General features: G+C 43.9%; 8 protein-coding genes across 8 annotated transcripts; all 8 read right to left on the reverse strand.

The window, feature by feature from the left end:
- Window positions 1-304: 304 nt before the first annotated feature.
- On the reverse strand, window positions 305-2,948 carry LOC117191797 (protein ORD-like). Its single transcript, XM_033396557.1, has 6 exons — window positions 2,863-2,948; window positions 2,178-2,797; window positions 1,862-2,111; window positions 1,630-1,806; window positions 1,483-1,560; window positions 305-1,419 (listed from the first exon to the last, which is right to left on the reverse strand). The coding sequence occupies exons 1-6, from the start codon at window positions 2,902-2,904 to the stop codon at window positions 1,159-1,161; spliced, it is 1,428 nt and encodes a 475-aa protein (XP_033252448.1). The 5' UTR covers window positions 2,905-2,948; the 3' UTR covers window positions 305-1,158.
- A 1,360-nt stretch (window positions 2,949-4,308) lies between these two features.
- LOC117191563 (protein ORD-like) lies at window positions 4,309-7,019 on the reverse strand. Its single transcript, XM_033396392.1, has 6 exons — window positions 6,915-7,019; window positions 6,230-6,849; window positions 5,914-6,163; window positions 5,682-5,858; window positions 5,535-5,612; window positions 4,309-5,471 (listed from the first exon to the last, which is right to left on the reverse strand). Exons 1-6 carry the CDS (start codon window positions 6,954-6,956, stop codon window positions 5,211-5,213), a joined length of 1,428 nt encoding a protein of 475 aa, XP_033252283.1. The 5' UTR covers window positions 6,957-7,019; the 3' UTR covers window positions 4,309-5,210.
- A 1,839-nt stretch (window positions 7,020-8,858) lies between these two features.
- Window positions 8,859-9,264, reverse strand: LOC117191809 (protein ORD-like). Its single transcript, XM_033396572.1, has 2 exons — window positions 9,214-9,264; window positions 8,859-9,150 (listed from the first exon to the last, which is right to left on the reverse strand). Exons 1-2 carry the CDS (start codon window positions 9,247-9,249, stop codon window positions 8,890-8,892), a joined length of 297 nt encoding a protein of 98 aa, XP_033252463.1. The 5' UTR covers window positions 9,250-9,264; the 3' UTR covers window positions 8,859-8,889.
- A 60-nt stretch (window positions 9,265-9,324) lies between these two features.
- LOC117191805 (protein ORD-like) lies at window positions 9,325-10,377 on the reverse strand. The gene is made up of 3 exons (XM_033396567.1): window positions 9,909-10,377; window positions 9,593-9,842; window positions 9,325-9,537 (listed from the first exon to the last, which is right to left on the reverse strand). Exons 1-3 carry the CDS (start codon window positions 10,124-10,126, stop codon window positions 9,340-9,342), a joined length of 666 nt encoding a protein of 221 aa, XP_033252458.1. The 5' UTR covers window positions 10,127-10,377; the 3' UTR covers window positions 9,325-9,339.
- A 1,292-nt stretch (window positions 10,378-11,669) lies between these two features.
- LOC117191798 (protein ORD-like) lies at window positions 11,670-14,220 on the reverse strand. Its single transcript, XM_033396558.1, has 6 exons — window positions 14,119-14,220; window positions 13,434-14,053; window positions 13,118-13,367; window positions 12,886-13,062; window positions 12,739-12,816; window positions 11,670-12,675 (listed from the first exon to the last, which is right to left on the reverse strand). Exons 1-6 carry the CDS (start codon window positions 14,158-14,160, stop codon window positions 12,415-12,417), a joined length of 1,428 nt encoding a protein of 475 aa, XP_033252449.1. The 5' UTR covers window positions 14,161-14,220; the 3' UTR covers window positions 11,670-12,414.
- A 1,693-nt stretch (window positions 14,221-15,913) lies between these two features.
- LOC117191808 (protein ORD-like) lies at window positions 15,914-16,840 on the reverse strand. Its single transcript, XM_033396571.1, has 2 exons — window positions 16,750-16,840; window positions 15,914-16,686 (listed from the first exon to the last, which is right to left on the reverse strand). The coding sequence occupies exons 1-2, from the start codon at window positions 16,783-16,785 to the stop codon at window positions 16,426-16,428; spliced, it is 297 nt and encodes a 98-aa protein (XP_033252462.1). The 5' UTR covers window positions 16,786-16,840; the 3' UTR covers window positions 15,914-16,425.
- Window positions 16,841-17,223: 383 nt separating this feature from the next.
- On the reverse strand, window positions 17,224-18,210 carry LOC117191803 (protein ORD-like). The gene is made up of 3 exons (XM_033396564.1): window positions 18,116-18,210; window positions 17,431-18,050; window positions 17,224-17,364 (listed from the first exon to the last, which is right to left on the reverse strand). Exons 1-3 carry the CDS (start codon window positions 18,155-18,157, stop codon window positions 17,241-17,243), a joined length of 786 nt encoding a protein of 261 aa, XP_033252455.1. The 5' UTR covers window positions 18,158-18,210; the 3' UTR covers window positions 17,224-17,240.
- A 1,494-nt stretch (window positions 18,211-19,704) lies between these two features.
- LOC117192047 (protein ORD-like) lies at window positions 19,705-22,275 on the reverse strand. Its single transcript, XM_033396763.1, has 5 exons — window positions 22,134-22,275; window positions 21,449-22,068; window positions 20,914-21,382; window positions 20,768-20,845; window positions 19,705-20,704 (listed from the first exon to the last, which is right to left on the reverse strand). The coding sequence occupies exons 1-5, from the start codon at window positions 22,173-22,175 to the stop codon at window positions 20,444-20,446; spliced, it is 1,470 nt and encodes a 489-aa protein (XP_033252654.1). The 5' UTR covers window positions 22,176-22,275; the 3' UTR covers window positions 19,705-20,443.
- Between the last annotated feature and the right edge of the window lie 1,897 nt (window positions 22,276-24,172).

Here is a 24,172-nt window from a genome sequence, read left to right on the forward strand (position 1 = left end):
GCGGTGTCCGCAGCAACTCACAACGTTCCCCCTCGTTTTTCTTTGTGGATTAAACTCTTGGCACATTGATTTAATTTTAGACTCGAATTTTTAAGGATTATTTGTTTCACTCGCTTTATTTTTCAGTTACTTAACAGTGCATTTTCTTTCTGATATTTTTCCATAATTTTTGTGGATCAATTTTATTTGGATATAAACAAAAAAATGTATTTGTAAAGAAAGAATTTTTTCCAATTTTATTTTTTTTGTTTTCCTTGTGAAATAAATTCTTGGCACATTTTTTTTGATTTCAGATTCTTTTTTTTTAATGATTATTTCCTTCGCTCGCTTTATTTTGTTATCAATTCAATAGTGTATTTTTTTTCCATTTTTTATCAATTCATCTTGATACAATAAAAAAACAATGTGTGTATTTTTTCCAAATAAATGGGATCCATCTCTTGTTGTTCTCTGATATTATTTTTGAATGAATGGAATATGTTATATATGTAAGTTTTGGCCCCACCAAGGCACTTATTGAATTCCAAATCTTGAATATCTTTAATTCTACAAAAAAAATTCTGTTTTCTTCGGCTTCGTCTGAAATGTTAACTATTTTATGAAAATATCTTCTGTAGCACATTCGGATATGTTCTTGCGTCGAAAAGTTGCCCCAACAACCGCTAATCAGTCAAGTCAGCCAGACAGACAGTCGCTCCTTCCAAATGCATCTCCAGGCCGTGGTGCCTGTCTTCTAACTGGGTCGATAGCGGTGGGCGTTGGGGTTTAGCTTAAAATGCTTTTAGGTTTACGTAAAATGCATTTCGCCAGCAAATGACGCGTGCCTTTGACTGACAGCCATTGTAGTTGTAGTTGCAGTTGCTGCTGCTGTTGCGGTGGCAGGGATATGGATGAGGATGAGAATGGTGATGGTGATGGCGATGGCTTGCTGGCTGTGTGGCATTCAAACTGACAGCCGGCAAAACCCTAATTGAAATGGAGCTGAAGAATGGTGCTCCTGTTGTTGTTCCGTGAGCGGCAGCGGCGGCGGCGGCGGCGGCGGCGGTGGCGGCGGCGGCGGCGGCGGCGGCTGTGTAATTACAAAACGAGCAATGGAACAATGGAGGAGCAAAGGAAATATTTGTAAAACTAAAATTGGATGAGCGCTTGATAGATGCCTTATTCTTGAAGGGTGGCGGGCGCGACACTGCCTAGCTCCAAATTTATGGCATTCTTAAGGATTTCCAAGCGGGACTCGGACGATTCGGCGGACGCAACTTTAACGTCCCAGGATTCTTTGTCCGGCTGCTTCTCACACTTGATCACATGCCGCTCGTCGGAGAGAATGCTCAGGAAGCTGGGATACTCGATGAGGACAATGATGCAGTTGGCCTGGGCCATTTCGACGATGCGTTGCAAGTAGCGCATGCAAACCCATTTCTGGAACAGCATCTACATTAAAGGAAACCAAAGTCGGGAATGGGCAACTGCTGGGGATCTTACCGAATCTGTGGGTCCACGGGCATAGATGTCGTTCATGTAGGAAGCCGTGATAAACTGGCAGGTCACGAAATCAGCTATCTATAAGATACAGGACGGGTGGAGGGGGGGATCAAGAGAAACGTAGACTCAAAGGCACACAGTGCAAACCTTATCCAAATGGCTGATAATCAGCACCGATTGCTTGGCAATGCTGCTCAGGGCCAACTGGAAGGAGACCATCAGCAAGTTCTGGACATTGTGATCGGACTGGCTCCAGAAGATGTTCCTGTTGTCGCCAGCAATACGGATGGAAGTGCGCACGGTACGCAAATCGAAGTCGAGATCCTGCCGGAGGAAAACGCAATGAAAAACATGTGGAAAACAGAGAGGTCGCATATACCTCTTCGGTCAGACTTTGAGGGCCCTGGGCGCCGGGCACCAGGAACCACACCGTATACTGCTTCATGGTGATGTACTCGAATATGCCGCGCACATGGTTGAACACCTGCATCACGAACTGACGCTCCGAGCGGAGTACGGCCTCGTTGACGGTAATACAGGATTCGGCCAATTTGCACACCAAATCCTCCTCATCCAGCTCCTTGCGAACGAAGAGCTTGGCAAAGATCTCAAAAGGATTGCCCGGGGTCCTGTAACGAATCGCGAAATGTAGCAAACCCCTAAAAACAAATGATTTTAGCCGATGCGAGACCCACTGAAAGTTTTTGTAGCCATTGCCGTCCGCCCGGATGATCTGCAGCCAATTGCCGGTGCACTTGTGCTGCAGATCCCACAGATGGATGGACGAGTACTGGGGATCCTCGAAGAACTGAGCGTGGAACTCGTCCAGCTGCCATTTGAGGATCTCGCCACCGTTCACCGTAAAGGTGACCCAGTCCAGACTCTGGGGATCGTCGAATCGCCGCTCGACCATCACCTCCTTTTCGACTACGAAGATTTTCTTGCGATTACGTGCCGCCTCGTGGCGTTTCTTCCGCTCCTCGAGACGCACTCTTGCCTGCGCCGATGTGGACGGCTCCAGGTCCAAGTCGCTGTCGCTGTCCTCCTCCGAGGGTGCGGGCTGCAACACCTGAAAGCGCAGGGAAACGCTGCCGCGTCCCACCTTCAGCAGCGGCAGCCGCTCCAAGCTCTCGGCGTCCGGAAAGGTCCGAGTGCACAGCAGCTGTATGGCCTGTGCCACAGGCGTCACGGCCACATTGACGGTGTCGCGGGCCTGCTCCTGCCCCATCGGCTTGTACAGCAGCACGTGCACTCTGTTCGATTGGGGGAACGACACGCTCACATCGCTGCAGCCGAGGCAGTCTTTAATGTTCAGCTTCGGGGGCGGCACAGTTGTTAGATTCTATTCATGCTCGAGGGCATACGCCATTTCCCACTTACCGATAGAAAGCGCATAGTTTTATCTCCCTTAGCCTCGTCCATGTTTTTTTTTTTTGCCGAAATCGAACAATTTTCACCAGAAAAACTTTTTCTGAGAGCTTCACATTCACAGTGTTGCTAATCACCCGCTGGACACCGGCTGGGCAGCGTGTATCGATAGTGCATCGATACTTTCGATACTATCGATACTGATTTTTAGTGTGAGAAAGCTGAAATTATGCAAGGTGGCCCGCAAATCTCTCTTTTCGGGGTTTATGTTACGCTCAGCACTAGGGAGAGCGCTTTGAGGCCATGTTTAATGAGAGAGAGCTCAAAACAAGACCCGAAAAGAGCGCGAAAAGAGATACTTTCGATACCTTCGACACTGGGTTTTAGTGTGGAAAGCGCGGCCCGCAACGAGCTCTCTTTTCGGGGCTTTTTAACGCTTATTACAACAGCACACATCGTTCTTCTCTCTCTCTCATAAAATATGAAAGTAGTGCTGAGTAAAATAAGAACCGAAAAGAGAGTTTGTGGACCACCTTGTAAAATTTCATCATGGCCAGCACTACGACTCCCCTTCTCGAGTACTTCTGCATCTCATTCTACTTCTACATCTACTACTACTTCTCTTTCTACTACTCATCGTTCTCATTTTTCCTTCTGCTTCTGGTTCCGCGTCTATCCTAAAATTTATGAATCAGATCAACATTCGGCCTGATTCAGTTCCGAATTATTTAATGGTTATTTAATCATACGCTTTATTTTTGCATACATTTTTTTAAAATCAAATTTATATTGATATACAAAAAAAATTTAAAAGAATTTTTTCTAATAATCTCGCATTCATTCTTTATTCAATTAATTATAAGTAGATTTGTGTTCAGTAATCAATTTTTTATCAAATACAAAAAAAAAAATTATGTATAAAGAATTGTTTCTCATAATCTCACATTATTTCATTCTTTTTGTTGTTCTCTGGTATTTATTTTTCTCGTGTTTTCTTTGTGGAATAAATTCTTAGAACATTGATTTGACTTGAGTTTCGAATTTTGAAATCATTATTTGTTTCATTCGCTTTATTTTTCAATTAATTATAAGTGAATTTTCTCTCAGATATTTTTCCATCATTTTTGTGGATCAATTTTAATTGGTTAAATAAAAAAAATAAAAATTAATATAAAGAGACTTGTTTCCCATAATCTCACATTCATTCATTCTTCTTGTTGTTGTTCTTTGATATTATTTGTGGTTATTATTATTTTTATTTGTGGATTAAACTCTTGGCACATTGATTTAATTTTAGACTCGAATTTTTAAAGATTATTTGTTTCACTCGCTTTATTTTTCAGTTACTTAACAGTGCATTTTCTTTCTGATATTTTTCCATAATTTTTGTGGATCAATTTTATTTGGATATAAGCAAAAAAATGTATTTGTAAAGAAAGAACTTTTTCCAATTTTATTTTTTTTGTTTTCCTTGTGAAATAAATTCTTGGCACATTTTTTTTGATTTCAGATTCTTATTTTTTAATGATTATTTCCTTCGCTCGCTTTATTTTGTTATCAGTTCAATAGTGTATTTTTTTTCCATTTTTTATCAATTCATCTTGATACAATAAAAAAAACAATGTGTGTATTTTTTCCAAATAAATGGGAACCATCTCTTGTTGTTCTCTGATATTATTTTTGAATGAATGGAATATGTTATATATGTAATGTATGTTTTGGCCCCACCAAGGCACTTATTGAATGCCAAATCTTGAATATCTTTAATTCTACAAAAAAAAAAAGTGTTCTGTTTCCTTCGGCTTCGTCTGAAATGTTAACTATTTTATGAAAATATCTTCTGTAGCACATTCGGATATGTTCTTGCGTCGAAAAGTTGCCCCAACAACCGCCAATCAGTCAAGTCAGCCAGACAGACAGTCGCTCCTTCCAAATGCATCTCCAGGCCGTGGTGCCTGTCTTCTAACTGGGTCGATAGCGGTGGGCGTTGGGGTTTAGCTTAAAATGCTTTTAGGTTTACGTAAAATGCATTTCGCCAGCAAATGACGCGTGCCTTTGACTGACAGCCATTGTAGTTGTAGTTGCAGTTGCTGCTGCTGTTGCGGTGGCAGGGATATGGATGAGGATGAGAATGGTGATGGTGATGGCGATGGCTTGCTGGCTGTGTGGCATTCAAACTGACAGCCGGCAAAACCCTAATTGAAATGGAGCTGAAGAATGGTGCTCCTGTTGTTGTTCCGTGAGCGGCAGCGGCGGCGGCGGCGGCGGCGGCTGCGTAATTACAAAACGAGCAATGGAACAATGGAGGAGCAAAGGAAATATTTGTAAAACTAAAATTGGATGAGCGCTTGATAGATGCCTTATTCTTGAAGGGTGGCGGGCGCGACACTGCCTAGCTCCAAATTTATGGCATTCTTAAGGATTTCCAAGCGGGATTCGGACGATTCGGCGGACGCAACTTTAACGTCCCAGGATTCTTTGTCCGGCTGCTTCTCACACTTGATCACATGCCGCTCGTCGGAGAGAATGCTCAGGAAGCTGGGATACTCGATGAGGACAATGATGCAGTTGGCCTGGGCCATTTCGACGATGCGTTGCAAGTAGCGCATGCAAACCCATTTCTGGAACAGCATCTACATTAAAGGAAACCAAAGTCGGGAATGGGCAACTGCTGGGGATCTTACCGAATCTGTGGGTCCACGGGCATAGATGTCGTTCATGTAGGAAGCCGTGATAAACTGGCAGGTCACGAAATCAGCTATCTATAAGATACAGGACGGGTGGAGGGGGGGATCAAGAGAAACGTAGACTCAAAGGCACACAGTGCAAACCTTATCCAAATGGCTGATAATCAGCACCGATTGCTTGGCAATGCTGCTCAGGGCCAACTGGAAGGAGACCATCAGCAAGTTCTGGACATTGTGATCGGACTGGCTCCAGAAGATGTTCCTGTTGTCGCCAGCAATACGGATGGAAGTGCGCACAGTACGCAAATCGAAGTCGAGATCCTGCCGGAGGAAAACGCAATGAAAAACATGTGGAAAACAGAGAGGTCGCATATACCTCTTCGGTCAGACTTTGAGGGCCCTGGGCGCCGGGCACCAGGAACCACACCGTATACCGCTTCATGGTGATGTACTCGAATATGCCGCGCACATGGTTGAACACCTGCATCACGAACTGACGCTCCGAGCGGAGTACGGCCTCGTTGACGGTAATACAGGATTCGGCCAATTTGCACACCAAATCCTCCTCATCCAGCTCCTTGCGAACGAAGAGCTTGGCAAAGATCTCAAAAGGATTGCCCGGGGTCCTGTAATGAATCGCGAAATGTAGCAAACCCCTAAAAACAAATGATTTTAGCCGATGCGAGACCCACTGAAAGTTTTTGTAGCCATTGCCGTCCGCCCGGATGATCTGCAGCCAATTGCCGGCGCACTTGTGCTGCAGATCCCACAGATGGATGGACGAGTACTGGGGATCCTCGAAGAACTGAGCGTGGAACTCGTCCAGCTGCCATTTGAGGATCTCGCCACCGTTCACCGTAAAGGTGACCCAGTCCAGACTCTGGGGATCGTCGAATCGCCGCTCGACCATCACCTCCTTTTCGACTACGAAGATTTTCTTGCGATTACGTGCCGCCTCGTGGCGTTTCTTCCGCTCCTCGAGACGCACTCTTGCCTGCGCCGATGTGGACGGCTCCAGGTCCAAGTCGCTGTCGCTGTCCTCCTCCGAGGGTGCGGGCTGCAACACCTGAAAGCGCAGGGAAACGCTGCCGCGTCCCACCTCCAGCAGCGGCAGCCGCTCCAAGCTCTCGGCGTCCGGAAAGGTCCGAGTGCACAGCAGCTGTATGGCCTGTGCCACAGGCGTCACGGCCACATTGACGGTGTCGCGGGCCTGCTCCTGCCCCATCGGCTTGTACAGCAGCACGTGCACGCTGTTCGATTGGGGGAACGACACGCTCACATCGCTGCAGCCGAGGCAGTCTTTAATGTTCAGCTTCGGGGGCGGCACAGTTGTTAGATTCTATTCATGCTCGAGGGCATACGCCTTTTCCCACTTACCGATAGAAAGCGCATAGTTTTATCGCCCTTAGCCTCGTCCATGTTTTTTTTTTTTTGCCGAAATCGAACAATTTTCACCAGAAAAACTTTTTCTGAGAGCTTCACATTCACAGTGTTGCTAATCACCCGCTGGACACCGGCTGGGCAGCGTGTATCGATAGTGCATCGATACTTTCGATACTATCGATACTGATTTTTAGTGTGAGAAAGCTGAAATTATGCAAGGTGGCCCGCAAATCTCTCTTTTCGGGGCTTATGTTACGCTCAGCACTAGGGAGAGCGCTTTGAGGCCATGTTTAATGAGAGAGAGCTCAAAACAAGACCCGAAAAGAGCGCGAAAAGAGATACTTTCGATACCTTCGACACTGGATTTTAGTGTGGAAAGCGCGGCCCGCAACGAGCTCTCTTTTCGGGGCTTTTTAACGCTTATTACAACAGCACACATCGTTCTTCTCTCTCTCTCATAAAATATGAAAGTATTGCTGAGTAAAATAAGAACCGAAAAGAGAGTTTGTGGACCACCTTGTAAAATTTCAACATGGCCAGCACTACGACTCCCCTTCTCAACTACTTCTGCATCTCATTCTACTTCTACATCTACTACTACTTCTCTTTCTACTACTCATCGTTCTCATTTTTCCTTCTGCTTCTGGTTCCGCGTCTATCCTAAAATTTATGAATCAGATCAACATTCGGCCTGATTCAGTTCTGAATTACTTAATGGTTATTTAATCATACGCTTTATTTTTGCATACATTTTTTAAAAATCAAATTTATATTGATATACAAAAAAAAATTTAAAAGAATTTTTTCTAATAATCTCGCATTCATTCTTTATTCAATTAATTATAAGTAGATTTGTGTTCAGTAATCAATTTTTTATCAAATACAAAAAAAAAAATTATGTATAAAGAATTGTTTCTCATAATCTCACATTATTTCATTCTTTTTGTTGTTCTCTGGTATTTATTTTTCTCGTGTTTTCTTTGTGGAATAAATTCTTAGAACATTGATTTGACTTGAGTTTCGAATTTTGAAATGATTATTTGTTTCATTCGCTTTATTTTTCAATTAATTATAAGTGAATTTTCTCTCAGATATTTTTCCATCATTTTTGTGGATCAATTTTAATTGGTTAAATAAAAAAAATAAAAATTAATATAGAGAGACTTGTTTCCCATAATCTCACATTCATTCATTCTGTTGTTCTTTGATATTATTTGTGGTTATTATTATTTTTATTTGTGGATTAAACTCTTGGCACATTGATTTAATTTTAGACTCGAATTTTTAAAGATTATTTGTTTCACTCGCTTTATTTTTCAGTTACTTAACAGTGCATTTTCTTTCTGATATTTTTCCATAATTTTTGTGGATCAATTTTATTTGGATATAAACAAAAAAATGTATTTGTAAAGAAAGAACTTTTTCCAATTTTATTTTTTTTGTTTTCCTTGTGAAATAAATTCTTGGCACATTTTTTTTTGATTTCAGATTCTTATTTTTTAATGATTATTTCCTTCGCTCGCTTTATTTTGTTATCAGTTCAATAGTGTATTTTTTTCCATTTTTTATCAATTCATCTTGATACAATAAAAAAAAAATGTGTGTATTTTTTCCAAATAAATGAGAACCATCTCTTGTTGTTCTCTGATATTATTTTTGAATGAATGGAATATGTTATATATGTAATGTATGTTTTGGCCCCACCAAGGCACTTATTGAATGCCAAATCTTGAATATCTTTAATTCTACAAAAAAAAAAAGTGTTCTGTTTCCTTCGGCTTCGTCTGAAATGTTAACTATTTTATGAAAATATCTTCTGTAGCACATTCGGATATGTTCTTGCGTCGAAAAGTTGCCCCAACAACCGCCGGCGGCGGCGGCTGCGTAATTACAAAACGAGCAACGGAACAATGGAGGAGCAAAGGAAATATTTGTAAAACTAAAATTGGATGAGCGCTTGATAGATGCCTTATTCTTGAGGGGTGGCGGGCGCGACACTGCCTAGCTCCAAATTTATGGCATTCTTAAGGATTTCCAAGCGGGACTCGGACGATTCGGCGGACGCAACTTTAACGTCCCAGGATTCTTTGACCGGCTGCTTCTCACACTTGATCACATGCCGCTCGTCGGAGAGAATGCTCAGGAAGCTGGGATACTCGATGAGGACAATGATGCAGTTGGCCTGGGCCACTTCGACGATGCGTTGCAAGTAGCGCATGCAAACCCATTTCTGGAACAGCATCTACATTAAAGGAAACCAAAGTCGGGAATGGGCAACTGCTGGGGATCTTACCGAATCTGTGGGTCCACGGGCATAGATGTCTCTCATGTAGGAAGCCGTGATAAACTGCCAGGTCACGAAATCTGATATCTATAAGATACAGGACGGGTGGAGGGGGGGATCAAGAGAAACGTAGACTCAAAGGCACACAGTGCAAACCTTATCCAAATGGCTGATAATCAGCACCGATTGCTTGCCAATGCTGCTCAGGGCCAACTGGAAGGAGACCATCAGCAAGTTCTGGACATTGTGATCGGACTGGCTCCAGAAGATGTTCCTGTTGTCGCCAGCAATACGGATGGAAGTGCGCACAGTACGCAAATCGAAGTCGAGATCCTGCCGGAGGAAAACGCAATGAAAAACATGTGGAAAACAGAGAGGTCGCATATACCTCTTCGGTCAGACTTTGAGGGCCCTGGGCGCCGGGCACCAGGAACCACACCGTATACTGCTTCATGGTGATGTACTCGAATATGCCGCGCACATGGTTGAACACCTGCATCACGAACTGACGCTCCGAGCGGAGTACGGCCTCGTTGACGGTAATACAGGATTCGGCCAATTTGCACACCAAATCCTCCTCATCCAGCTCCTTGCGAACGAAGAGCTTGGCAAAGATCTCAAAAGGATTGCCCGGGGTCCTGTAATGAATCGCGAAATGTAGCAAACCCCTAAAAACAAATGATTTTAGCCGATGCGAGACCCACTGAAAGTTTTTGTAGCCATTGCCGTCCGCCCGGATGATCTGCAGCCAATTGCCGGCGCACTTGTGCTGCAGATCCCACAGATGGATGGACGAGTACTGGGGATCCTCGAAGAACTGAGCGTGGAACTCGTCCAGCTGCCATTTGAGGATCTCGCCACCGTTCACCGTAAAGGTGACCCAGTCCAGACTCTGGGGATCGTCGAATCGCCGCTCGACCATCACCTCCTTTTCGACTACGAAGATTTTCTTGCGATTACGTGCCGCCTCGTGGCGTTTCTTCCGCTCCTCGAGACGCACTCTTGCCTGCGCCGATGTGGACGGCTCCAGGTCCAAGTCGCTGTCGCTGTCCTCCTCCGAGGGTGCGGGCTGCAACACCTGAAAGCGCAGGGAAACGCTGCCGCGTCCCACCTCCAGCAGCGGCAGCCGCTCCAAGCTCTCGGCGTCCGGAAAGGTCCGAGTGCACAGCAGCTATATGGCCTGTGCCACAGGCGTCACGGCCACATTGCCGGTGTCGCGGGCCTGCTCCTGCCCCATCGGCTTGTAAAGCAGAACGTGCACGCTGTTCGATTGGGGGAACGACACGCTCACATCGCTGCAGCCGAGGCAGTCTTTAATGTTCAGCTTCGGGGGCGGCACAGTTGTTAGATTCTATTCATGCTCGAGGGCATACGCCTTTTCCCACTTACCGATAGAAAGCGCATAGTTTTATCTCCCTTAGCCTCGTCCATGTTTTTTTTTTTGCCGAAATCGAACAATTTTCACCAGAAAAACTTTTTCTGAGAGCTTCACATTCACAGTGTTGCTAATCACCCGCTGGACACCGGGTGATGAGAGAGAGCTCAAAACAAGACCCGAAAAGAGCGCGAAAAGAGATACTTTCGATACCTTCGACACTGGGTTTTAGTGTGGAAAGCGCGGCCCGCAACGAGCTCTCTTTTCGGGGCTTTTTAACGCTTATTACAACAGCACACATCGTTCTTCTCTCTCTCTCATAAAATATGAAAGTAGTGCTGAGTAAAATAAGAACCGAAAAGAGAGTTTGTGGACCACCTTGTAAAATTTCAACATGGCCAGCACTACGACTCCCCTTCTCGAGTACTTCTGCATCTCATTCTACTTCTACATCTACTACTACTTCTCTTTCTACTACTCATCGTTCTCATTTTTCCTTCTGCTTCTGGTTCCGCGTCTATCCTAAAATTTATGAATCAGATCAACATTCGGCCTGATTCAGTTCCGAATTATTTAATGGTTATTTAATCATACGCTTTATTTTTGCATACATTTTTTTAAAATCAAATTTATATTGATATACAAAAAAAATTTAAAAGAATTTTTTCTAATAATCTCGCATTCATTCTTTATTCAATTAATTATAAGTAGATTTGTGTTCAGTAATCAATTTTTTATCAAATACAAAAAAAAAAATTATGTATAAAGAATTGTTTCTCATAATCTCACATTATTTCATTCTTTTTGTTGTTCTCTGGTATTTATTTTTCTCGTGTTTTCTTTGTGGAATAAATTCTTAGAACATTGATTTGACTTGAGTTTCGAATTTTGAAATGATTATTTGTTTCATTCGCTTTATTTTTCAATTAATTATAAGTGAATTTTCTCTCAGATATTTTTCCATCATTTTTGTGGATCAATTTTAATTGGTTAAATAAAAAAAATAAAAATTAATATAGAGAGACTTGTTTCCCATAATCTCACATTCATTCATTCTTCTTGTTGTTGTTCTTTGATATTATTTGTGGTTATTATTATTTTTATTTGTGGATTAAACTCTTGGCACATTGATTTAATTTTAGACTCGAATTTTTAAAGATTATTTGTTTCACTCGCTTTATTTTTCAGTTACTTAACAGTGCATTTTCTTTCTGATATTTTTCCATAATTTTTGTGGATCAATTTTATTTGGATATAAACAAAAAAATGTATTTGTAAAGAAAGAACTTTTTCCAATTTTATTTTTTTTGTTTTCCTTGTGAAATAAATTCTTGGCACATTTTTTTTGATTTCAGATTCTTATTTTTTAATGATTATTTCCTTCGCTCGCTTTATTTTGTTATCAGTTCAATAGTGTATTTTTTTCCATTTTTTATCAATTCATCTTGATACAATAAAAAAAAATGTGTGTATTTTTTCCAAATAAATGGGAACCATCTCTTGTTGTTCTCTGATATTATTTTTGAATGAATGGAATATGTTATATATGTAATGTATGTTTTGGCCCCACCAAGGCACTTATTGAATGCCAAATCTTGAATATCTTTAATTCTACAAAAAAAAAAAGTGTTCTGTTTCCTTCGGCTTCGTCTGAAATGTTAACTATTTTATGAAAATATCTTCTGTAGCACATTCGGATATGTTCTTGCGTCGAAAAGTTGCCCCAACAACCGCCGGCGGCGGCGGCTGCGTAATTACAAAACGAGCAACGGAACAATGGAGGAGCAAAGGAAATATTTGTAAAACTAAAATTGGATGAGCGCTTGATAGATGCCTTATTCTTGAGGGGTGGCGGGCGCGACACTGCCTAGCTCCAAATTTATGGCATTCTTAAGGATTTCCAAGCGGGACTCGGACGATTCGGCGGACGCAACTTTAACGTCCCAGGATTCTTTGACCGGCTGCTTCTCACACTTGATCACATGCCGCTCGTCGGAGAGAATGCTCAGGAAGCTGGGATACTCGATGAGGACAATGATGCAGTTGGCCTGGGCCACTTCGACGATGCGTTGCAAGTAGCGCATGCAAACCCATTTCTGGAACAGCATCTACATTAAAGGAAACCAAAGTCGGGAATGGGCAACTGCTGGGGATCTTACCGAATCTGTGGGTCCACGGGCATAGATGTCGTTCATGTAGGAAGCCGTGATAAACTGCCAGGTCACGAAATCAGATATCTATAAGATACAGGACGGTTGGAGGGGGGGATCAAGAGAAACGTAGACTCAAAGGCACACAGTGCAAACCTTATCCAAATGGCTGATAATCAGCACCGATTGCTTGCCAATGCTGCTCAGGGCCAACTGGAAGGAGACCATCAGCAAGTTCTGGACATTGTGATCGGACTGGCTCCAGAAGATGTTCCTGTTGTCGCCAGCAATACGGATGGAAGTGCGCACAGTACGCAAATCGAAGTCGAGATCCTGCCGGAGGAAAACGCAATGAAAAACATGTGGAAAACAGAGAGGTCGCATATACCTCTTCGGTCAGACTTTGAGGGCCCTGGGCGCCGGGCACCAGGAACCACACCGTATACTGCTTCATGGTGATGTACTCGAATATGCCGCGCACATGGTTGAACACCTGCATCACGAACTGACGCTCCGAGCGGAGTACGGCCTCGTTGACGGTAATACAGGATTCGGCCAATTTGCACACCAAATCCTCCTCATCCAGCTCCTTGCGAACGAAGAGCTTGGCAAAGATCTCAAAAGGATTGCCCGGGGTCCTGTAATGAATCGCGAAATGTAGCAAACCCCTAAAAACAAATGATTTTAGCCGATGCGAGACCCACTGAAAGTTTTTGTAGCCATTGCCGTCCGCCCGGATGATCTGCAGCCAATTGCCGGCGCACTTGTGCTGCAGATCCCACAGATGGATGGACGAGTACTGGGGATCCTCGAAGAACTGAGCGTGGAACTCGTCCAGCTGCCATTTGAGGATCTCGCCACCGTTCACCGTAAAGGTGACCCAGTCCAGACTCTGGGGATCGTCGAATCGCCGCTCGACCATCACCTCCTTTTCGACTACGAAGATTTTCTTGCGATTACGTGCCGCCTCGTGGCGTTTCTTCCGCTCCTCGAGACGCACTCTTGCCTGCGCCGATGTGGACGGCTCCAGGTCCAAGTCGCTGTCGCTGCCCTCCCCCGAGGGTGCGGGCTGCAACACCTGAAAGCGCAGGGAAACGCTGCCACGTCCCACCTCCAGCAGCGGCAGCCGCTCCAAGCTCTCGGCGTCCGGAAAGGTCAGAGTGCACAGCAGCTGTATGGCCTGTGCCACAGGCGTCACGGCCACATTGACGGTGTCGCGGGCCTGCTCCTGCCCCATCGGCTTGTACAGCAGCACGTGCACGCTGTTCGATTGGGGGAACGACACGCTCACATCGCTGCAGCCGAGGCAGTCTTTGATGTTCAGCTTCGGGGGCGGCACAGTTGTTAGATTCTATTCATGCTCGAGGGCATACGCCTTTTCCCACTTACCGATAGAAAGCGCATATTTTTATCTCCCTTAGCCTCGTCCATGTTTTTTTTTTTGCCGAAATCGAACAATTTTCACCAGAAAAACTTTTTCAGAGAGCTTCACATTCACAGTGTTGCTAATCACCCGCTGGACACCGGCTGGGCAGCGTTGTATCGATAGTGCATCGATACTTTCGATACTATCGATACTGATTTTTTGTGTGGGAAAGCTGAAATTATGCAAGGTGGCCCGCAAACCTTTCTTTTCGGGGCTTATGTTACGCTCAGCACTAGGGAGAGCGCTTTGAGGCCATGTTTAATGAGAGAGAGCTCAAAACAAGACCCGAAAAGAGCGCGAAAAGAGATACTTTCGATACCCTCGACACTGGATTTTAGTGTGGAAAGCGCGGCCCGGGTCTTTTTAACGCTTATTACAACAGCACACATCGTTCTTCTCTCTCTCTCATAAAATATGAAAGTAGTGCTGAGTAAAATAAGAACCGAAAAGAGAGTTTGTGGACCACCTTGTAAAATTTCAACATGGCCAGCACTACGACTCCCCTTCTCGACTACTTCTGCATCTCATTCTACTTCTACATCTACTACTACTTCTCTTTCTTCTTCTACTTCTCTTTCTACTACTCATCGTTCTCATTTTTCCTTCTGCTTCTGGTTCCGCGTCTATCCTAAAATTTATGAATCAGATCAACATTCGGCCTGATTCAGTTCCGAATTATTTAATGGTTATTTAATCAAACGCTTTATTTTTGCATACATTTTTTTTAAATCAAATTTATATTGATATACAAAAAAAATTTTAAAAGAATTTTTTCTAATAATCTCGCATTCATTCTTTATTCAATTAATTATAAGTAGATTTGTGTTCAGTAATCAATTTTTTATTAAATACAAAAAAAAAAATTATGTATAAAGAATTGTTTCTCATAATCTCACATTATTTCATTCTTCTTGTTGTTCTCTGGTATTTATTTTTCTCGTGTTTTCTTTGTGGAATAAATTCTTAGAACATTGATTTGACTTGAGTTTCGAATTTTGAAATGATTATTTGTTTCATTCGCTTTATTTTTCAATTAATTATAAGTGAAATTTCTCTCAGATATTTTTCCATCATTTTTGTGGATCAATTTTAATTGGTTAAATAAAAAAAATAAAAATTAATATAGAGAGACTTGTTTCCCATAATCTCACATTCATTCATTCTTCTTGTTGTTGTTTTTTGATATTATTTGTGGTTATTATTATTTTTCTTTGTGGATTAAACTCTTGGCACATTGATTTAATTTTAGACTCGAATTTTTAAAGATTATTTGTTTCACTCGCTTTATTTTTCAGTTACTTAACAGTGCATTTTCTTTCTGATATTTTTCCATAATTTTTGTGGATCAATTTTATTTGGACATAAACAAAAAATGTATTTGTAAAGAAATAATTTTTTCCAATTTTATTTTTTTGTTTTCCTTGTGAAATAAATTCTTGGCACATTTTTTTTTGATTTCAGATTCTTATTTTTTAATGATTATTTCTTTCGCTCGCTTTATTTTGTTATCAATTCAATAGTGTATTTTTTTTCCATTTTTTATCAATTCATCTTGATACAATAAAAAAAAAATGTGTGTATTTTTTCCAAATAAATGGGAACCATCTCTTGTTGTTCTCTGATATTATTTTTGAATGAATGGAATATGTTATATATGTAAGTTTTGGCCCCACCAAGGCAATTATTGAATGCCAAATCTTGAATATCTTTAATTCTACAAAAAAAAAAAGTGTTGTTTCCTTCGGCTTCGTCTGAAATGTAGCACATTCGGATATGTTCTTGCGTCGAAAAGTTGCCCCAACAACCGCCAATCAGTCAAGTCAGCCAGACAGACAGTCGCTCCTTCCAAATGCATCTCCAGGCCGTGGTACCCGTCTTCTAACTGGGTCGATAGCGGTGGGCGTTGAGGTTTAGCTTAAAATGCTTTTAGGTTTACGTAAAATGCATTTCGCCAGCAAATGACGCGTGCCTTTGACTGACAGCCATTGTAGTTGTAGTTGCAGTTGCTGCTGCTGTTGCGGTGGCAGGGATATGGATGAGGATGAGAATGGTGATGATGATGGCGATGGCTTGCTGGCTGTGTGGCATTCAAACTGACAGCCGGCAAAACCCTAATTGAAATGGAGCTGAAGAATGGTGCTCCTGTTGTTGTTCCGTGAGCGGCAGCGGCGGCGGAGGCGGCTGCGTAATTACAAAACGAGCAATGGAACAATGGAGGAGCAAAGGAAATATTTGTAAAACTAAAATTGGATGAGCGCTTGATAGATGCCTTATTCTTGAGGGGTGGCGGGCGCGACACTGCCTAGCTCCAAATTTATGGCATTCTTAAGGATTTCCAAGCGGGACTCGGACGATTCGGCGGACGCAACTTTAACGTCCCAGGATTCTTTGTCCGGCTGCTTCTCACACTTGATCACATGCCGCTCGTCGGAGAGAATGCTCAGGAAGCTGGGATACTCGATGAGGACAATGATGCAGTTGGCCTGGGCCATTTCGACGATGCGTTGCAAGTAGCGCATGCAAACCCATTTCTGGAACAGCATCTACATTAAAGGAAACCAAAGTCGGGAATGGGCAACTGCTGGGGATCTTACCGAATCTGTGGGTCCACGGGCATAGATGTCGTTCATGTGGGAAGCCGTGATAAACTGCCAGGTCACGAAATCAGCTATCTATAAGATACAGGACGGGTGGAGGGGGGATCAAGAGAAACGTAGACTCAAAGGCACACAGTGCAAACCTTATCCAAATGGCTGATAATCAGCAACGATTGCTCAGGGCCAACTGGAAGGAGACCATCAGCAAGTTCTGGACATTGTGATCGGACTGGCTCCAGAAGATGTTCCTGTTGTCGCCAGCAATACGGATGGAAGTGCGCACAGTACGCAAATCGAAGTCGAGATCCTGCCGGAGGAAAACGCAATGAAAAACATGTGGAAAACAGAGAGGTCGCATATACCTCTTCGGTCAGACTTTGAGGGCCCTGGGCGCCGGGCACCAGGAACCACACCGTATACTGCTTCATGGTGATGTACTCGAATATGCCGCGCACATGGTTGAACACCTGCATCACGAACTGACGCTCCTAGCGGAGTACGGCCTCGTTGACGGTAATACAGGATTCGGCCAATTTGCACACCAAATCCTCCTCATCCAGCTCCTTGCGAACGAAGAGCTTGGCAAAGATCTCAAAAGGATTGCCCGGGGTCCTGTAATGAATCGCGAAATGTAGCAAACCCCTAAAAACAAATGATTTTAGCCGATGCGAGACCCACTGAAAGTTTTTGTAGCCATTGCCGTCCGCCCGGATGATCTGCAGCCAATTGCCGGCGCACTTGTGCTGCAGATCCCACAGATGGATGGACGAGTACTGGGGATCCTCGAAGAACTGAGCGTGGAACTCGTCCAGCTGCCATTTGAGGATCTCGCCACCGTTCACCGTAAAGGTGACCCAGTCCAGACTCTGGGGATCGTCGAATCGCCGCTCGACCATCACCTCCTTTTCGACTACGAAGATTTTCTTGCGATTACGTGCCGCCTCGTGGCGTTTCTTCCGCTCCTCGAGACGCACTCTTGCCTGCGCCGATGTGGACGGCTCCAGGTCCAAGTCGCTGTCGCTGTCCTCCTCCGAGGGTGCGGGCTGCAACACCTGAAAGCGCAGGGAAACGCTGCCGCGTCCCACCTCCAGCAGCGGCAGCCGCTCCAAGCTCTCGGCGTCCGGAAAGGTCCGAGTGCACAGCAGCTGTATGGCCTGTGCCACAGGCGTCACGGCCACATTGACGGTGTCGCGGGCCTGCTCCTGCCCCATCGGCTTGTACAGCAGCACGTGCACGCTGTTCGATTGGGGGAACGACACGCTCACATCGCTGCAGCCGAGGCAGTCTTTGATGTTCAGCTTCGGGGGCGGCACAGTTGTTAGATTCTATTCATGCTCGAGGGCATACGCCTTTTCCCACTTACCGATAGAAAGCGCATAGTTTTATCTCCCTTAGCCTCGTCCATGTTTTTTTTTTTTGCCGAAATCGAACAATTTTCACCAGAAAAACTTTTTCAGAGAGCTTCACATTCACAGTGTTGCTAATCACCCGCTGGACACCGGCTGGGCAGCGTGGATCGATAGTGCATCGATACTTTCGATACTATCGATACTGATTTGTAGTGTGGGAAAGCTGAAATTATGCAAGGTGGCCCGCAAATCTCTCTTTTCGGGGTTTATGTTACGCTCAGCACTAGGGAGAGCGCTTTGAGGCCATGTTTAATGAGAGAGAGCTCAAAACAAGACCCGAAAAGAGCGCGAAAAGAGATACTTTCGATACCTTCGACACTGGATTTTAGTGTGGAAAGCGCGGCCAGCAACGAGCTCTCTTTTCGGGGCTTTTTAACGCTTATTACAACAGCACACATCGTTCTTCTCTCTCTCTCATAAAATATGAAAGTAGTGCTGAGTAAAATAAGAACCGAAAAGAGAGTTTGTGGACCACCTTGTAAAATTTCAACATGGCCAGCACTACGACTCCCCTTCTCGAGTACTTCTGCATCTCATTCTACTTCTACATCTACTACTACTTCTCTTTCTTCTTCTACTTCTCTTTCTACTACTCATCGTTCTCATTTTTCCTTCTGCTTCTGGTTCCGCGTCTATCCTAAAATTTATGAATCAGATCAACATTCGGCCTGATTCAGTTCCGAATTATTTAATGGTTATTTAATCAAACGCTTTATTTTTGCATACATTTTTTTTAAATCAAATTTATATTGATATACAAAAAAAATTTTAAAAGAATTTTTTCTAATAATCTCGCATTCATTCTTTATTCAATTAATTATAAGTAGATTTGTGTTCAGTAATCAATTTTTTATTAAATACAAAAAAAAAAAATTATGTATAAAGAATTGTTTCTCATAATCTCACATTATTTCATTCTTCTTGTTGTTCTCTGGTATTTATTTTTCTCGTGTTTTCTTTGTGGAATAAATTCTTAGAACATTGATTTGACTTGAGTTTCGAATTTTGAAATGATTATTTGTTTCATTCGCTTTATTTTTCAATTAATTATAAGTGAAATTTCTCTCAGATATTTTTCCATCATTTTTGTGGATCAATTTTAATTGGTTAAATAAAAAAAATAAAAATTAATATAGAGAGACTTGTTTCCCATAATCTCACATTCATTCATTCTTCTTGTTGTTGTTTTTTGATATTATTTGTGGTTATTATTATTTTTCTTTGTGGATTAAACTCTTGGCACATTGATTTAATTTTAGACTCGAATTTTTAAAGATTATTTGTTTCACTCGCTTTATTTTTCAGTTACTTAACAGTGCATTTTCTTTCTGATATTTTTCCATAATTTTTGTGGATCAATTTTATTTGGACATAAACAAAAAATGTATTTGTAAAGAAATAATTTTTTCCAATTTTATTTTTTTGTTTTCCTTGTGAAATAAATTCTTGGCACATTTTTTTTTGATTTCAGATTCTTATTTTTTAATGATTATTTCTTTCGCTCGCTTTATTTTGTTATCAATTCAATAGTGTATTTTTTTTCCATTTTTTATCAATTCATCTTGATACAATAAAAAAAAAATGTGTGTATTTTTTCCAAATAAATGGGATCCATCTCTTGTTGTTCTCTGATATTATTTTTGAATGAATGGAATATGTTATATATGTAAGTTTTGGCCCCACCAAGGCAATTATTGAATGCCAAATCTTGAATATCTTTAATTCTACAAAAAAAAAAAGTGTTCTGTTTCCTTCGGCTTCGTCTGAAATGTAGCACATTCGGATATGTTCTTGCGTCGAAAAGTTGCCCCAACAACCGCCAATCAGTCAAGTCAGCCAGACAGACAGTCGCTCCTTCCAAATGCATCTCCAGGCCGTGGTACCCGTCTTCTAACTGGGTCGATAGCGGTGGGCGTTGAGGTTTAGCTTAAAATGCTTTTAGGTTTACGTAAAATGCATTTCGCCAGCAAATGACGCGTGCCTTTGACTGACAGCCATTGTAGTTGTAGTTGCAGTTGCTGCTGCTGTTGCGGTGGCAGGGATATGGATGAGGATGAGAATGGTGATGATGATGGCGATGGCTTGCTGGCTGTGTGGCATTCAAACTGACAGCCGGCAAAACCCTAATTGAAATGGAGCTGAAGAATGGTGCTCCTGTTGTTGTTCCGTGAGCGGCAGCGGCGGCGGAGGCGGCTGCGTAATTACAAAACGAGCAATGGAACAATGGAGGAGCAAAGGAAATATTTGTAAAACTAAAATTGGATGAGCGCTTGATAGATGCCTTATTCTTGAGGGGTGGCGGGCGCGACACTGCCTAGCTCCAAATTTATGGCATTCTTAAGGATTTCCAAGCGGGACTCGGACGATTCGGCGGACGCAACTTTAACGTCCCAGGATTCTTTGTCCGGCTGCTTCTCACACTTGATCACATGCCGCTCGTCGGAGAGAATGCTCAGGAAGCTGGGATACTCGATGAGGACAATGATGCAGTTGGCCTGGGCCATTTCGACGATGCGTTGCAAGTAGCGCATGCAAACCCATTTCTGGAACAGCATCTACATTAAAGGAAACCAAAGTCGGGAATGGGCAACTGCTGGGGATCTTACCGAATCTGTGGGTCCACGGGCATAGATGTCGTTCATGTGGGAAGCCGTGATAAACTGCCAGGTCACGAAATCAGCTATCTATAAGATACAGGACGGGTGGAGGGGGGATCAAGAGAAACGTAGACTCAAAGGCACACAGTGCAAACCTTATCCAAATGGCTGATAATCAGCAACGATTGCTCAGGGCCAACTGGAAGGAGACCATCAGCAAGTTCTGGACATTGTGATCGGACTGGCTCCAGAAGATGTTCCTGTTGTCGCCAGCAATACGGATGGAAGTGCGAACAGTACGCAAATCGAAGTCGAGATCCTGCCGGAGGAAAACGCAATGAAAAACATGTGGAAAACAGAGAGGTCGCATATACCTCTTCGGTCAGACTTTGAGGGCCCTGGGCGCCGGGCACCAGGAACCACACCGTATACTGCTTCATGGTGAAGTACTCGAATATGCCGCGCACATGGTTGAACACCTGCATCACGAACTGACGCTCCGAGCGGAGTACGGCCTCGTTGACGGTAATACAGGATTCGGCCAATTTGCACACCAAATCCTCCTCATCCAGCTCCTTGCGAACGAAGAGCTTGGCAAAGATCTCAAAAGGATTGCCCGGGGTCCTGTAATGAATCGCGAAATGTAGCAAACCCCTAAAAACAAATGATTTTAGCCGATGCGAGACCCACTGAAAGTTTTTGTAGCCATTGCCGTCCGCCCGGATGATCTGCAGCCAATTGCCGGCGCACTTGTGCTGCAGATCCCACAGATGGATGGACGAGTACTGGGGATCCTCGAAGAACTGAGCGTGGAACTCGTCCAGCTGCCATTTGAGGATCTCGCCACCGTTCACCGTAAAGGTGACCCAGTCCAGACTCTGGGGATCGTTGAATCGCCGCTCGACCATCACCTCCTTTTCGACTACGAAGATTTTCTTGCGATTACGTGCCGCCTCGTGGCGTTTCTTCCGCTCCTCGAGACGCACTCTTGCCTGCGCCGATGTGGACGGCTCCAGGTCCAAGTCGCTGTCGCTGTCCTCCTCCGAGGGTGCGGGCTGCAACACCTGAAAGCGCAGGGAAACGCTGCCGCGTCCCACCTCCAGCAGCGGCAGCCGCTCCAAGCTCTCGGCGTCCGGAAAGGTCCGAGTGCACAGCAGCTGTATGGCCTGTGCCACAGGCGTCACGGCCACATTGACGGTGTCGCGGGCCTGCTCCTGCCCCATCGGCTTGTACAGCAGCACGTGCACGCTGTTCGATTGGGGGAACGACACGCTCACATCGCTGCAGCCGAGGCAGTCTTTGATGTTCAGCTTCGGGGGCGGCACAGTTGTTAGATTCTATTCATGCTCGAGGGCATACGCCTTTTCCCACTTACCGATAGAAAGCGCATACTTTTATCTCCCTTAGCCTCGTCCATGTTTTTTTTTTTGCCGAAATCGAACAATTTTCACCAGAAAAACTTTTTCAGAGAGCTTCACATTCACAGTGTTGCTAATCACCCGCTGGACACCGGCTGGGCAGCGTGTATCGATAGTGCATCGATACTTTCGATACTATCGTTACTGATTTTTAGTGTGAGAAATCTGAAATTATGCAAGGTGGCCCGCAAATCTCTCTTTTCGGGGCTTATGTTACGCTCAGCACTAGGGAGAGCGCTTTGAGGCCATGTTTAATGAGAGAGAGCTCAAAACAAGACCCGAAAAGAGCGCGAAAAGAGATACTTTCGATACCTTCGACACTGGATTTTAGTGTGGAAAGCGCGGCCCGCAACGAGCTCTCTTTTCGGGGCTTTTTAACGCTTATTACAACAGCACACATCGTTCTTCTCTCTCTCTCATAAAATATGAAAGTATTGCTGAGTAAAATAAGAACCGAAAAGAGAGTTTGTGGACCACCTTGTAAAATTTCAACATGGCCAGCACTACGACTCCCCTTCTCGAGTACTTCTGCATCTCATTCTACTTCTACATCTACTACTACTTCTCTTTCTTTTTCTACTTCACTTTCTAATACTCATCGTTCTCATTTTTCCTTCTGCTTCTGGTTCCGCGTCTATCCTAAAATTTATGAATCAGATCAACATTCGGCCTGATTCAGTTCCATGAACCACTAAATTGGTTTTTCGGGATTAACGGCTTTCGAAGTGCCATCAAAACGGGTACCCCTCCACAGGCAACCCTTTCCACAGAAACATGGAAAAAAAAGCAACAATTAGCTCAAAATTTGCCATCAAAATTGAGACCAGAAAATTGTGATTTTCTTTTAATTTTTACGACAGACCTGTGAGCAGACTTTTTCCTCCCAGTGTCTTTATGACTCGTCGAAAAGGGCAGCGAAAAGAAGAGGGATTGAAAGAGAGCGATGGATGGGTAGAAGAAAAGGAGAACAGAACATTTGCTTATCGCTGCGTAGCTCCCCCTACCACTCTTTCCATCCACCTTACGCTTTGCCGGTGCCTTTTTCTCTTTTCTTTACTGTTTTTTTATGCTCTCTTTGCATTTTTTAATGATGATTGCCATTTTTTTGGCGGTTCTTTCTGGGGGATTTATGATCTTTCTGGTTGTTAAGCTATTAAGCGTTTTTAACAACTGTTGCAATTTGAAGTTAATGAAAGTCGAGAGGCTGTTTATAATTCACAATTTATTTGCATATGTAAACCAACTTATCGCGTATGTACATATGGGGATGATTGGGGCGAACGATTGACGCGAGGATGTTAGTCTAATAGCTGCGACGATTAGCTCAAGACTGCCCATGCAAGGGCTGACGGGCCAAATTGCCGGGCCCTATGCAGCAAACTTAGACGCGAGCGAGAGCGTATGATAGCCCGAGAGCGTTAGAGCTGCTCGGGGACGCTGTTAAGCCGAGTCCGAGAGATTGCGACATAAGGAGACGAAAGAATTCCGCTGCATGCGCATATGCGGTAGCAAATGATCTTTGCAGTGGGGGCATTGGAAACGACAACACCAAAATGCATTTCCTTCGGGCCGCACCACTGGCAATAATTTAAAATATTTAAGCTGCTTGACCCGACATACTCCCCCCGTTGGAAGCCTGACTTTCAACAGCATCTTTAAGGGGCAGCAGGCACAGCTTGTTGACGGCGCGCTTGGTGATTCCAGATGACGTCTTCAGCACAGCAACTCGGTCAACGCCATCTCGTCCAGGCAAAAGCTCGACCACTCTCGCCAGTGGCCACTTCATGGGAGGAAGATTCTCATCCTTGACAAGAACCAAATCTGCGACTGATAAAATAGGCTTCGCAGTGCGCCACTTTGAGCGCTGCTGCAGTGACGGTATGTACTCCTCCTTCCACCGGGACCAAAAGAGCTGCTGCAGGTACGAAACGCGCTGCCAGCCGTCCACGCGATCGAAGTTTAGCTGCGTGACGTCAGGTTCTGCGAACGAAGCAGG

This window comes from Drosophila miranda (genome assembly GCF_003369915.1).
Source record: "Drosophila miranda strain MSH22 chromosome Y unlocalized genomic scaffold, D.miranda_PacBio2.1 Contig_Y1_pilon, whole genome shotgun sequence".
NCBI lineage: Eukaryota > Metazoa > Arthropoda > Insecta > Diptera > Drosophilidae > Drosophila > Drosophila miranda.

Excerpts from the sequence above, each read along its gene's own strand:
- LOC117191803 (XM_033396564.1), bottom strand. The coding sequence starts at position 18,157 with ATGGACGAGGCTAAGGGAGATAAAACTATGCGCTTTCTATCG. Across the intron at positions 18,051-18,115 it reads AAACTATGCGCTTTCTATCG|CTGAACATCAAAGACTGCCT; the intron begins GTAAGTGGGAAA and ends CCGCCCCCGAAG. Across the intron at positions 17,365-17,430 it reads AATGGCTACAAAAACTTTCA|GACCCCGGGCAATCCTTTTG; the intron begins GTGGGTCTCGCA and ends GATTCATTACAG.
- LOC117191563 (XM_033396392.1), bottom strand. The coding sequence starts at position 6,956 with ATGGACGAGGCTAAGGGCGATAAAACTATGCGCTTTCTATCG. Across the intron at positions 6,850-6,914 it reads AAACTATGCGCTTTCTATCG|CTGAACATTAAAGACTGCCT; the intron begins GTAAGTGGGAAA and ends CCGCCCCCGAAG. Across the intron at positions 5,613-5,681 it reads TTATCAGCCATTTGGATAAG|ATAGCTGATTTCGTGACCTG; the intron begins GTTTGCACTGTG and ends TGTATCTTATAG.
- LOC117191805 (XM_033396567.1), bottom strand. The coding sequence starts at position 10,126 with ATGGTCGAGCGGCGATTCGACGATCCCCAGAGTCTGGACTGGGTCACC. Across the intron at positions 9,843-9,908 it reads AATGGCTACAAAAACTTTCA|GACCCCGGGCAATCCTTTTG; the intron begins GTGGGTCTCGCA and ends GATTCATTACAG. Across the intron at positions 9,538-9,592 it reads CTCAAAGTCTGACCGAAGAG|GATCTCGACTTCGATTTGCG; the intron begins GTATATGCGACC and ends TTCCTCCGGCAG.
- LOC117191808 (XM_033396571.1), bottom strand. The coding sequence starts at position 16,785 with ATGAACGACATCTATGCCCGTGGACCCACAGATTCG. Across the intron at positions 16,687-16,749 it reads CCCGTGGACCCACAGATTCG|AAATGGGTTTGCATGCGCTA; the intron begins GTAAGATCCCCA and ends ATGCTGTTCCAG.
- LOC117191809 (XM_033396572.1), bottom strand. The coding sequence starts at position 9,249 with ATGAGAGACATCTATGCCCGTGGACCCACAGATTCG. Across the intron at positions 9,151-9,213 it reads CCCGTGGACCCACAGATTCG|AAATGGGTTTGCATGCGCTA; the intron begins GTAAGATCCCCA and ends ATGCTGTTCCAG.
- LOC117192047 (XM_033396763.1), bottom strand. The coding sequence starts at position 22,175 with ATGGACGAGGCTAAGGGAGATAAAAGTATGCGCTTTCTATCG. Across the intron at positions 20,846-20,913 it reads TTATCAGCCATTTGGATAAG|ATAGCTGATTTCGTGACCTG; the intron begins GTTTGCACTGTG and ends TGTATCTTATAG. Across the intron at positions 20,705-20,767 it reads CCCGTGGACCCACAGATTCG|AAATGGGTTTGCATGCGCTA; the intron begins GTAAGATCCCCA and ends ATGCTGTTCCAG.
- LOC117191797 (XM_033396557.1), bottom strand. The coding sequence starts at position 2,904 with ATGGACGAGGCTAAGGGAGATAAAACTATGCGCTTTCTATCG. Across the intron at positions 1,807-1,861 it reads CTCAAAGTCTGACCGAAGAG|GATCTCGACTTCGATTTGCG; the intron begins GTATATGCGACC and ends TTCCTCCGGCAG. Across the intron at positions 1,561-1,629 it reads TTATCAGCCATTTGGATAAG|ATAGCTGATTTCGTGACCTG; the intron begins GTTTGCACTGTG and ends TGTATCTTATAG.
- LOC117191798 (XM_033396558.1), bottom strand. The coding sequence starts at position 14,160 with ATGGACGAGGCTAAGGGAGATAAAAATATGCGCTTTCTATCG. Across the intron at positions 14,054-14,118 it reads AAAATATGCGCTTTCTATCG|CTGAACATCAAAGACTGCCT; the intron begins GTAAGTGGGAAA and ends CCGCCCCCGAAG. Across the intron at positions 12,676-12,738 it reads CCCGTGGACCCACAGATTCG|AAATGGGTTTGCATGCGCTA; the intron begins GTAAGATCCCCA and ends ATGCTGTTCCAG.